The sequence below is a fragment of the Diorhabda carinulata genome, chromosome 6, assembly GCF_026250575.1.
Source record: "Diorhabda carinulata isolate Delta chromosome 6, icDioCari1.1, whole genome shotgun sequence".
Lineage (NCBI taxonomy): Eukaryota > Metazoa > Arthropoda > Insecta > Coleoptera > Chrysomelidae > Diorhabda > Diorhabda carinulata.
In genome coordinates this window covers 13,325,315-13,337,313 of record NC_079465.1, presented here as the reverse complement: position 1 = coordinate 13,337,313, position 11,999 = coordinate 13,325,315, and the positions used below count along the sequence as shown (strand labels likewise).

Here is an 11,999-nt window from a genome sequence, read left to right as displayed (position 1 = left end):
TAACAGATTTTTATTAAAAAAATCAACTCGAAGATCACAGAAATCAAATTTTATTAATTGAATTTTGACGTTATTCCAAATAACTGTCAACTTGTTTGCCCCTTGTCGTACGCTGCTTTCATAATCAATACTATTCTTTTAACATAGTCGGATTATCTAGAATACTCAGAGAACGCTTTAGAATATTCATTAATCACGTAATTACGAGTATATACGCAGAGGATAAGTTACAAGGAAAAGAAGAACCACCACTTCCGAAACCCGTGCGTATGCTACTGTCTGCGCCAGTTATATATTAAATGTTTCTTTTTAAAAACAAAATTACAATTATACTTGTATAAAGTAACGTTTGAATTGTCCGTGTTTCCATGCAGCCATCACATTTATTATAAGCGTCAGCTGTTCCTTCATACGTAATTAGATGAAAAAGATTTCTATCCCTATCACACTTCTCACGATCACTTCACCTACCTAAATAAATTATAGATGGGAGCCTTATTGGTCATTTCATTTTCTAAATAAAACAAAAAATCCATTTTGGAACTTTTTTATTCAAAGTTTAATACTTCATAACAATTTAGAATAAATGACACTATATACTATGTTTTATAAGCTGGATCTGGTTCATTTCTACAAATCACTGATATCCTTCTATCTTTAAATATCTTCTCTCCTTTAAAAACACTACGTTCGTTACTTAATATTTCATGTGTATAATCAAATCGCGCAAAATTCTTCATTATATACAGAGATCTTCGTTTCAGTAATATATCTGCGCATAGGTTCTTATTTTTATCATTAACCAACCTCATTACACTATCTGTGAGAAGACTTAAACCAGCTATGGTGTCACCACAAAACTGAAAAAAAACTGAATGAAATCGCTTCAGATATTGAATAATAGTACGAGGATGTATTGATATCTAGTTAGCCTAGACCAGTTCCATGCATAAACAAAATATTGCGTTACTATAGCAACGAACAATAACTTGAGAAAATCGAAAAATTGGAGTTTGGAGCAATCATCAAGTACCTCTATTTAAAAGGGTTAAGAGGTAAGCAGGTTCACGAAGATATGCTTAATACCCTTGGTGATCAATGTCCTTCGTATGCGACCGTGAAAAATTGGACTGCAAGCTTCAAAAGAGGTAAATTTTCTATTGCTGATGATCAAGACGGGAAGGCCAGTTTCTGTGTCAGTCTCCCAAAAAAATATTTTACGGCAAGTTCAAATCTGTATCAACTTACACGAGCCTTTGTTTTTGTTATGATTAGTTTGACTATTTGACACACACACTTCCACGAATGGGTTTGTTTAGTTATCATTCAGTACTCTTTCGTTGGTATACAAATAAAAAGAAGAAGTTAATCGAAGAAGTAGAGGAAGGTGAGAAGAAAAGTGATGTTGCAAAAGAATTTGATTCCTCCGAGTACTCTCACAACCATAAGGACAAGGAGAAAATTAATGCTGCTCAAACTGCTGAAGTACGGAAAAGAACTACTAAAGGTGAATTTCTTCGTTTGGAAGAAAGCCTGGTCATTTAACTAAGACAGTGTAAAGGACAAAAATTGTCTATTAGCGGAAACTTGTTGAAGGAAAAAGCAAGAGTTGGCGTCTACTCTAAGCATCAAAAACTTTGCGGCAAGTGAAGGATGGCTTACTAATTTCAAAAAGAGAAATGTAGTTATGTTTAAAAAAGTTTGTGGGGAAAGTGGAAGTGTTGATGATGCAGTTTACTTCCTACTGATTATCGTGCTAATAAAAAAGCTTGGATGATGAGAGAACTTTTTAACAATTGGCTTTTAACAGTTAATGGAGACATGAAACGACAAAAGCGGTAAATTTTACTATTTTTAGACAATTGCATTGTCCACAGCAGTCCTCCTACATTGTCCAACGTTGAACTCTACTTTCCGCCAAATACAACTTCCAAATTGCAACCATTCGACCAAGGGATCATCCATAATTTTAAGACGTTCTATCGCAAAGAAATTATTAAGCTCGTTTTAGAATGTTTCGACAAGCAGCTAACTGCAAATATCACGGTTCTGACAGCTATTTTACTGATTGACAAGGTATGGAGAGCTTTAACGCCCCTAACGATTCTCAACGGCTTAAAAAAATCAGATTTCTTGAAAGATCTTCCAAAACTTAAGGATGATGAAGAACCAGCAATAGAACATTTCCTTAACCGATGGCGAAACTCTATCTGCGACAGATACGAATGAAAAAAGTAACGATTACGATGAGGACGTTACATCCCTTTGGGACAGGTATCAGTTAAGGAAGTAAGATCCTCATCCGATATCTTACAAAGCTTCTGTCTACAAAACAAAAATGATGAAAAAGCATTTCAGGCAAACCAGTATAACAGAGAGAAAGATTAATTAATGAATACATGAATGAATGAATACATGTATGTATACGAATGTACCTCTAATCTTTTGACATTGTTATAGAATAGCAGTTAATAAATAATAATTGATCATTACTTAATAATTCGAAGTTTTATTTATTTTCTGTCACAAATTTCGAACCATTTAGTATTTCAAACACTCGATAATTCGTAATATATTCTAAGAGTCCCTCGAGTTTCGAATTAACTAGAGTCGACTGTACTGTCTTTACACCCTCTTGCACCCTGCTATATAATCTGTGCGCTCGAACCACCGACCACTCGAATCACGTGCGCATTAGCTGAATTTATATATTGCAGCTGTGCCTCACGTCGTAGTCAATGGAGTATAATATAAAATTAGTTTCAAAAGATCTAAAGGATATGAGTTTTTAGGAAAAAGTTTGAAGTTTTCTACTACATTAAATATTGGATTAGAAATACCAGGACACTTTTGAATTGAATTATTCTTAGTACTATGTGGGTGATATAAATATAAACTTATAATTAAGATTAGTTGAATCTTAATCTAAAATTTTGGTATTTTAATTTTAAAATCCAATTAATGTTGATAATTTTTCACCTAAGCTATTCTCAATTGGAGCTGATAAGTATGGTAATATTAATTTCCAATTTTTTTACATCTGATGATGACATTCTTTCCATGATCAAATGAGATTATTTTGTTTTCGACACGAGTTCATAGGATCCTGTTTAATTTTGATCTAACCTGTCTATCATTTAATAATTTCAGTATTTTATCATTTTAATCTTCTGACTTCATAGTAACAGTTTTATTAGATTTATCTGCTTTCAATATTTTGAGATGTTTGTTTTGTTGAACAAGTTCTTTGGTTTTAGTTATATGTATTTCGAAATTCAATATTGCCCTGTTGTTTTCTATTTTTAAATTTATTTTCAAAGTTGGCCATAACATTACAAACCTGAGATGCCAATTCATATTTAGTTTCATTATACCGATGATGCTGTATTTAATATTGCATAAAGTACTTCTTTTTCAATACAAATATTTAGTGCAAAATAGACACCTAAAGATACTCATTCAGTTCTACCAAACACTCTGTTCATACTACCACTATACCAATACAATTACACTGTCTGATACTCATTTTGATGGCCAGGTTATCGTCTTTAGAGAATGAAAATACACTTAAACTTATTAACTTGACTCATCTATTTATACCAACTTCTCCCACCAATATACTCACTCTTGTGAAAAATAATTCCAGTGGGAAACCTCTTTGGGATATTTCACATTCACTCTTCAACTATTATACTATAGAGTTAATAGGCCCTTTGTCCCTATTTAAAGTAAACTCAAATGCATCCAAGAATTTGTTATTGGACACATTTTTTAACAATTTCACTTTAACTATGTACTCTTTCAACCAGAAATTAACGCACCTCTTAGTCTGCCAAACACAATCATTACAGATAATTTCATAAATACCACTCTTGTGAAAATCTGGTATTTTATCCTTGGAATTTCCCAAACAATTGTTTCAATGAATTGCTGGATATACAAACCATTTTGGTAAAGATTCCTTCCAATCTCTTTCAAAGAATTCAAAGGTACCAGAGCACATTTTCTCTGTTTTTCATTTTGATTTTCGAAATAGGTGGTTTCACAGACAGGATTCTTAAACCTATGAAGGTTAATTAACCTATTTACAATTCTCTTATCATAACCGTTGAGTACAGCCTCATCCTCAAAAAAAATCCTATTCTTATTGTACCATTCGATTTTAGTGGAAAATGAATTAAACAATGTACCAGGAACTGGAAACTAGCCATCTTATGTCAGATGCAATGGAAAGAAGCAGCCAAGATGTACCTACACAAAGCGGTGTTTTTCCTAAACACATCAAATTGTAGCCTATTACTATTCTTAATTATTAAAGTAGCTAGTACTTTGTACAGATACCCCAATGTGTGCAGGATCGGCACAGCACGTTATTATATAATAATTAGCTTACATTGAAGGAGATTAAAATTTCCCATCATTAATTTCGGTATTATTCATTTTATTCATAAATTCTAACAACTTCTTCACTGAAAAACTCTGATTAGATGGATAGGTTTTCAAACTCTTTTGATAATCATCTGGAAATATTATGTACAAATTGTTGAAGCAATAGTTCTCATTGCCCTCCTAGGTTTGTGAATTTTAGGAAGATATAGAGTTTTAACATTATTGGATTACTAACAGTTCAACCATAAACGGTAATATAGCTGTTCTTTCTTCTAGTTTGTAAAATTAATTTTTCTATTGGAAATAGTTTTGCTCCATACATATTTCCATTAATTGTAAATTTTATTCTATTATATCATTTTCAAAATTATTAGGATTCAGTACTCAAGATATCCAAAGATATGAGGGATCGTGTACTAGTGACAAGGTACTAGTGCAGTGGCAAACTTTGAATTTTAAAGAAAAAGTGGCAATTAATGATAGAAGCATTAAAATTGGTATGTTGGGCAGTGATGCTCATTCTTCGAGGTCTCTAGTCACCATATCTACTATTTGTAATGCTTCAAAATTCCTCACATTTTGTGCAGAGAAGAAAATATTAAAAAAACGTATAAGAAACATATTAAAATGTCATATTTGACCTCTACTACTCGAATATCGTATTGAAAATTCGATCCTGAAAAATGTATTTGGTCTATTTTGACGTATTTTTCACCAAAATCGGAAAATGGGGAAATTTTCAATTTGAAATTTTGGGCACTTCTCGAGGTCGGATCTTGAAAGTAATGATATATTCATGTTCAGGAGGGTCAAAATATGTAAAATCGACCATAAGAACGTTACAATTGCTCACCCCACTTTTTGACGGAGGGGGGGTGGAACCTCAAAAATCCACCCCCTGTCCCTCATATGGCGAATTTCAAAGGGCTTCCGATTTCTAAAATTTTCTTTTGGCATCCCTGCCTGCCCAACATACCAATCCTCTTGCTTATATCAGTAATTGCCACTTTTTTGCAGTTTGCCACTGCACTATTTACAATACTCATTAAACCAGAGAGTTTTTCGGTGAAGAATTTGTTAGAATATATCAATAAAGTGAAGACAGAGGTTAAAGATTGGGAAATTTTAATCTCCTTTGATGTATACTCATTATATCCCAGCACGCCGATTTCCCAGACCTTGGGATAGTAATATTGTAAACAGTGTGTTAGTATGAATATCACCAACATTTCAAGATATTTCAACTCAATTTTATTAATATTTTTTCTGTACATTTTTAAAAAAATAATTCAGCTCTTTCTTGACATTTTTCTTGAAATTTTTGTAAAATGTTATCAGTAATTAGTTTACTGATTTTACTGATTAGAGTAGTGGATTTGATGATAAATATTTGTATGATTTGAAAAATAACAACAAAACACATACTCTCACAGCATCAATATGTGGCTTAATATATCCATTTTTATCCAAATCCAAGATATGTACAAACCTAAGTTGAGCTACATTTGGAGGAAATGCAAGTTTCCTTACTCTATTGAGAATCTCGGTATTGGTCTCATTCCATTTTAATCTTTCAGTTTCCCGAAACCCATGAATAGCCTAGAATTGGAAATAAATCATTAAATAATCAAATAAACTAATACAACTAAAATATCATAAAAATATTTGGGAGGTAGAATATTCAACTTAATTTTAATTACCTAAATACTTACATTATCCCAATGATCAAATTCATATCGCATTTTTCTAAGGTAGGGCTCTATTTCAGCCAAAATCGAATTTTCGTCAATTTCAGATAAAAAGTTTGGAATTACGACCATACTATTTATTAAATTATTAGCTAAATCTACATTTTCTTCAGTTAATTCGGGACACAGAGCAATGTAGGATGGTATATCATTCAGTACTAAGAAACAACTTAGAGTCAAATGCGATAATAGATATTAATATCTTCTATGAAATTCAAACAACTTGATTGAACTTATTGAAAATCTAAATAATTTCTTTTTTGATAAAATATTTTTGATTTTATATCTCTTTGATAGAAAGTTTAAACAAGTAAAAATTGATGTTTTCAATTAAAATCAAAAATATTCATCAAGAAAAACATATAAAAAGATCTAAGATAAAGAGTTGAAGAAATTTGAACAATTTAAAAAACGATTATATATCTCACCAGAACGATTTCCCTGTAAAAGGGAATTAAATCGCACGTGTTGATAGCAGTGAAAAAACTTTAAATAGTTTCTGAAAAAAGAAACTTGCATATTTTAAAAGATTTATAAATTTTATCTACTTTAATTTAACATATATCATTTTTAACTTTTGAACTTGAGAGGTTAAATGCTCATTCTTCTTTTTTTTTAGTATTTCCCTGTAATAATTTTCAAAACCGTAAGCTATTCGATTTCAATCTTAGCAATTGTTTGCTCTGCTCTTTATACTGTTTATTCTGACCCAATGATTATAGCATAAGGTACTTTATTGAAGATTGTTAGAGAAACAACTAAATACATATTTCCATCCATTATGCAAACAGCTAGTAGATTATTTGTATTACACCTAACAGAAGACGAAGTTTCTTTTCCGAATAAATAGATTGGAACATTAGTCACAATATCTAAATCTTTAAGATAGAAATATGGGAATAATTACCAGTAGTTCATTAACAATTTTTAGTGCAGGAATAGGAATTGGAGTAACTTCAGCTTATTTTATATTAAGATTTAAACCAAAACATAGATCCAGTGATGATATATGGAAAAATGAAATGGAGGAAAGATATGAGGTTAGAAAAATGTTGAAGTGAGTTTTAATTATGTTGTTCATTTTAGAATAATTTTAGTTTGAGGATCCCAAAGATGAGTATAGGTTAATAATGGGTGTACGAAATGATTTAAAAATGCAAAAAGGAAAAGTAGCAGCACAATGTGGACATGCAGCAGTAGCTGCATATGCCAAATCTCTCAAAGAACGACCAATTCTTTTAAAAAAGTGGCTAAGATATGGTAAGTTGTATTAAATGCTCTATGTGCTCCAAAATAAAATTAGTGGCAAATTCTTATGCTATTTTTAACTTTATAGGAGGTACAAAGATAGCAGTCCGTGTAGATTCTGAAGAAGAACTACTAACATTACATAAAGCAGCACAGGCGGAGAATATTTTATCTAGTATCATAAGAGATGCTGGCCAAACACAGGTTGCTCCTGGATCCAGGACAGTAATTGCTATAGGTCCAGCACCCAAAAGTGCCTTGGATAAAGTGACAGGGCACTTGAAATTATATTAGTACAAACATTGACTGATATGTCATAGATAATAATTCGTGGAAAATGTATTGATGGCATTTTTTCAAATGATTTTGAAATAAAATCTGTGATATAATATCTGATTTTCTGATAAGCTCGCTAATAGTTTTGAAAACTAAGTTGCCGACCCTAGCAATGCTAGACACAACATTTACTGAAAAGTGAGGTTATGAAAATTCAAATGTCTGAAAAATCATATATTTAATAGTATTAAATATATGGACTATGATAATTTATTATGAATTTAGAACCAAGCTTTGTTCCAAACCTAGCATTTGATTATTTAAAAGAAGTGGAAATATCCTATTCAGTGACAGGATGCTGTAAGCTAAATAATTTAGATACTTTCATTATGTTTCATACTGCATACAATTAAGCAATTTGAAAAAGCAGCTGATCTACGTCAAGCGAATTTGGGGTAAATAGTTGATTTTTTCTTAAAGCGTATAATAATATCTATATTCTTTTCGGCAGTAATGGTCGCCCATTATTGTACTAGTAACAAAATAATGAGAAACGATAGCAACATCTTATGGGCATTGTAACTAATTAGGCAGGAACTGCCATTTGATTTTTATTTACATTGATGTTTGTCAGTTTTGAAAAGTGTATTGTAAAAATGCCTCAAGAAGAAGAATTTCAATGTATTATTTTTACGCTTGAAGAAAAAATAGTATATGTCACTTGGGCAGAAGACCCATTATATGTTTCTCTCAGTTTGCACAGCCTCGATTAACGCCTTGGCAGTGCAAGAATCAGGGCTCAACAATAATGATAGCTTTCTACTCCTAGTAACATAATGTAGTAAGAGTGGTTTTGTTTTGCTTTTTTTCTTTTTGTTAGTGTTAGAAAGAATCCCTAGATACATAATAGATCTGTTTCAGTGAAACAATGCAAATAAAGTTGAGTATTTTCGAAGTTTGTTTCCTAAATATGCAAAGAAAGCTTTCAAGCAACTTACAAAATTTAAGAAACTTGTATTTGTTTTGTACTTAAATTACGGGAGTTTTTTGGACCTTAGTTTTTATCTTTGCATTTAAGTTTATGAAACATGAGTGAATACTTTTTAAGGTTGCAAAGTGACAACCCAGTGGCAGATGAAAGGTACAAGGACAAACTTTAAGCTTTAGATGGAATTAACCCCTTTTCATTAGATGTAAAGAGGCTAAAGAGCTTTAGTCAGAATCATACTCATTTTCCACAAATTTCCAATATACTTTATTTAGAGCTTGCCTACATTAGGCAAAACACTGCATAGTGGAAAAAATATGTCAAAGCCACTTTCGCACTTCTTTTAGTTGTAACACTCTAAGAAGCAATTTCGCAATAAAACTGAAAATAATGTCTAAAATCGAACAAATGAGTGACAAACCACACAAAAACTTACGACAAAAGCATTTGTTTACCGCAAGGCGGGTATTGTTAAATGGGCATCAGCTGATTTTGACAATTTTTTAGATTACTCAGAATAGCAATATGAAAACATTTTGCTAAATTTGAACTAATATATTAAATTTATAAAAGAAAGTTCTTTCAACACACTAGTATCACATTTTTTACAAAAAACATTACCATGTTTATTTATTATTTTCAGTTAGTGAACAAGATCTGGAAGTTTTTCATTCATTTTTTGGAGAACATTTAGTAGATGCTACAGAACTATTGGAGAAATGCAAAATTATAAAATATAGTCTTACTGATGACTCAAGGAGCATATTTAAAATAATTACTAAACATGAGCAGTATTCCATATTTGACAACATCAATTTTTGTAACTGTAATATTTTCCGTTCACAAGTCTTAGAGTTGAAGAATGCTATAACATGTAAGCACATTTTGGCCGTGAAGTTAGGTGAAATAACAGGTCATGTAGTTAAAGAAACTGTTACTGGATCTCAGTTGGTGGATTTTTTAAATGAGCAATTAAATTGTCTTGACAGGGAATAGTTTCACTTGTTAATATATTTATTTTAAATTGAATAATAATTAAATTTATCATGACTTAATCATAAGATATTCATACCTGCTAAATCATTATGAATTGTAGTTCCAGTCAGTGAATCATCCCCCTCGATCAAATTTAGCTGTGAAGATCAGACTCTATTGAATAAATATTTTTGACGAAATTATCAATATGCCAATTTCAAAAGATCTTTTAAGACTTAAAATCAGACAAATCTAATATAACTATTTTTGTTGCATCAAATATTATAGTGATAAAATTTTGAAGTCAGTAAATTAATAGGTTCTGTCCCAAACTTTGTTAATTAGGAAGAGAAAACCTTATATTAATTTAGTGGCTTACATCGGGGCACTCGGATTAACGAATTTCATTACGTAGGCCATCTAAACGTTATAGACAAACAAATATATGGTTCACATTATATATTAACAAGGTTTCAATTTGCATTTTTATTTTTCAATGTGGGTCATACTAATATGGATGAGAATTAAGTTACAACTTGAGTACTACATTTGTGAATTATTTTCACACAGAAACAACCGCCATCTGGCAAAAGTATTTAATAATATATAATATTAATTGTATATTATTATTTATCAATATATTTATATTGACCATTAACAATGTAGTTTCCTAATTATTTATTAACATATCCTAGTTAGGTTGATTTTTTTATATTTGTATTTAAAGAATCCTATTATTAAACTTATATTATTTGTATTTTTATATGTTTTACTTCAAAAACTAATTTATTGAATATATCGCTGGCTTACAAGAACATCTCAACACTATAGTCTTGTTGAGGATGTTCTATTATATACCTTACATTGTGATAATTTAGTGTCTGTTTTACCTTTACCATCAAAGTTCAAAATAACACACTATCAAACTCAATTAAAAAAATGGAGTTTAATTGCTTATTAGGATATTAATTAGGATTTCATTCATTATTCCCGAGACAATAATCATGATATGGTGAGTTATGTCATGGTTGCTTAGCAATAAAGCAATCGAATTTGCCATAATACGAATAAAATACAAACAAAATAAAACTTTTATTATAAAAAAACACGTTGAAAGCGAGGACAAATACATAATATAAAAAAGCTTTGGTGTAGAGCAGTCTTCGAAAAATATAAGTAAACTTAACCTATAAAATGTCAATAATCTGAATACTCAATTGAGAGCTACAAAAAAGAGAATTATGAAAACGCAACTCTCTGCAAACGTTTTGTATGGAGAAGGAACTCTCAAGAATTTTACAAAATCTCTTGTGAATATGCAATTACGATATAAGATGAAATCCCCATGGTTACTATCTCGAAAGAAAACTGCCCTGTCATTATTCAATTTCTTCCGATGTACATTCAAATGATATTGCGACGTTAGAAAATTATTCTGTAGTATATTTTGGGGGTTATTTAATCAAAAAATGTTTAGATCGCTTCGATTGCAAAGATTGTAAAGTCAGTTTAGAAGCTTCTGATCACATAAACGATGGACAAGAGCTTCTTATATTCTATAAGAATTATTATTTAAATGATAAGTGTGCATTGAAAACTCCAACATTATTGAAAAATTTCACTATGATAATACTTAATAGCTTCGAGAAAAATATAAGGAAAATTTCAGATAATAAAATAATATTAAATTTGAAAAAGAAAATTGTTGGAAAAATAGAAACAATTCTCCCCGAGGGGTATGCAACAAATGCAATCTGTTGTAGTCATAGGAAATACATTTTCAATTTATTATTGCGAACTCAGATTTTCAAATGTAAAACTTTTTCAAGTTCATTAAAAACTAGACAAACTAAAAAAAAATGATAAATTATCAATAATTCAGCATAACTGAACAACCAATATATTTTGTATGTTTCTTATTCTTTCTTTTTTTTTTGGTAAATGAATACACAATCTTTTTAATGTCAACGTGCCGGTAGCATTGATCCAGCTACTGTTATGAAGAATAATGTCAAAATCTAACATTTTTTAATTTACATTCATTTATTTCAATTTATTCATAATGTACTTCATAACCTCATATTATATTGAAAATACAAAATTTTAACTCACCCTACTCTATATTGAAATCCTTCTGTTTACAATTTAACTGAAAGTCCAAGTATTAGGTAATGCCATAAGATGTTTATTGCCCAACCGATCTCTGCCCTATTAGAACCTTCATGTTAAAAAATTATCATCTTTGTATCTTTAGTATTATAAGCAACAAATAGATTTAGTAAGTTCCGAATATCGACGACGGCATTTCTTCAAGAAAGGACATATTGCACAATTCAAGAATTCTACAGTGTCATTAATTGAATTATTAGTATGAT

The 11,999-nt window shown here is 30.5% G+C and overlaps 3 protein-coding genes across 4 annotated transcripts; 2 read left to right on the top strand and 1 right to left on the bottom strand.

Annotated features, from left to right (window-relative positions):
* Positions 1–531: 531 nt before the first annotated feature.
* Positions 532–6,733, bottom strand: LOC130895230 (alpha-ketoglutarate-dependent dioxygenase alkB homolog 7, mitochondrial). 2 transcript variants are annotated; one of them, XM_057802431.1, is made up of 4 exons: positions 6,566–6,733; positions 6,102–6,295; positions 5,815–5,988; positions 532–860 (listed from the first exon to the last, which is right to left on the bottom strand). In XM_057802431.1, the coding sequence occupies exons 1-4, from the start codon at positions 6,654–6,656 to the stop codon at positions 600–602; spliced, it is 720 nt and encodes a 239-aa protein (XP_057658414.1). In that variant the 5' UTR covers positions 6,657–6,733; the 3' UTR covers positions 532–599. The 2 variants fall into 2 exon arrangements, with proteins under 2 accessions (XP_057658414.1, XP_057658415.1); XM_057802432.1 differs by having other exon boundaries at positions 5,920–5,988.
* A 134-nt stretch (positions 6,734–6,867) lies between these two features.
* Positions 6,868–7,774, top strand: LOC130895232 (peptidyl-tRNA hydrolase 2, mitochondrial-like). The gene is made up of 3 exons (XM_057802437.1): positions 6,868–7,177; positions 7,235–7,397; positions 7,474–7,774. Exons 1-3 carry the CDS (start codon positions 7,031–7,033, stop codon positions 7,677–7,679), a joined length of 516 nt encoding a protein of 171 aa, XP_057658420.1. The 5' UTR covers positions 6,868–7,030; the 3' UTR covers positions 7,680–7,774.
* A 127-nt stretch (positions 7,775–7,901) lies between these two features.
* LOC130895233 (zinc finger SWIM domain-containing protein 7-like) lies at positions 7,902–10,740 on the top strand. Its single transcript, XM_057802438.1, has 2 exons — positions 7,902–8,021; positions 9,293–10,740. Exons 1-2 carry the CDS (start codon positions 7,937–7,939, stop codon positions 9,643–9,645), a joined length of 438 nt encoding a protein of 145 aa, XP_057658421.1. The 5' UTR covers positions 7,902–7,936; the 3' UTR covers positions 9,646–10,740.
* The last annotated feature ends 1,259 nt before the right edge of the window (positions 10,741–11,999 follow it).

Coding starts and splice junctions, on each gene's coding strand:
- LOC130895233 (XM_057802438.1), top strand. CDS start 7,937: ATGAATTTAGAACCAAGCTTTGTTCCAAACCTAGCATTTGATTATTTA. Junction 8,022..9,292: donor CTATTCAGTGACAGGATGCT/GTAAGCTAAATA, acceptor TATTATTTTCAG/TTAGTGAACAAGATCTGGAA.
- LOC130895232 (XM_057802437.1), top strand. CDS start 7,031: ATGGGAATAATTACCAGTAGTTCATTAACAATTTTTAGTGCAGGAATA. Junction 7,178..7,234: donor AAATGGAGGAAAGATATGAG/GTTAGAAAAATG, acceptor GAATAATTTTAG/TTTGAGGATCCCAAAGATGA. Junction 7,398..7,473: donor AAAAAAGTGGCTAAGATATG/GTAAGTTGTATT, acceptor TTAACTTTATAG/GAGGTACAAAGATAGCAGTC.
- LOC130895230 (XM_057802431.1), bottom strand. CDS start 6,656: ATGCAAGTTTCTTTTTTCAGAAACTATTTAAAGTTTTTTCACTGCTAT. Junction 6,296..6,565: donor TTTACAGGGAAATCGTTCTG/GTGAGATATATA, acceptor GTTGTTTCTTAG/TACTGAATGATATACCATCC. Junction 5,989..6,101: donor AATTTGATCATTGGGATAAT/GTAAGTATTTAG, acceptor TTCCAATTCTAG/GCTATTCATGGGTTTCGGGA.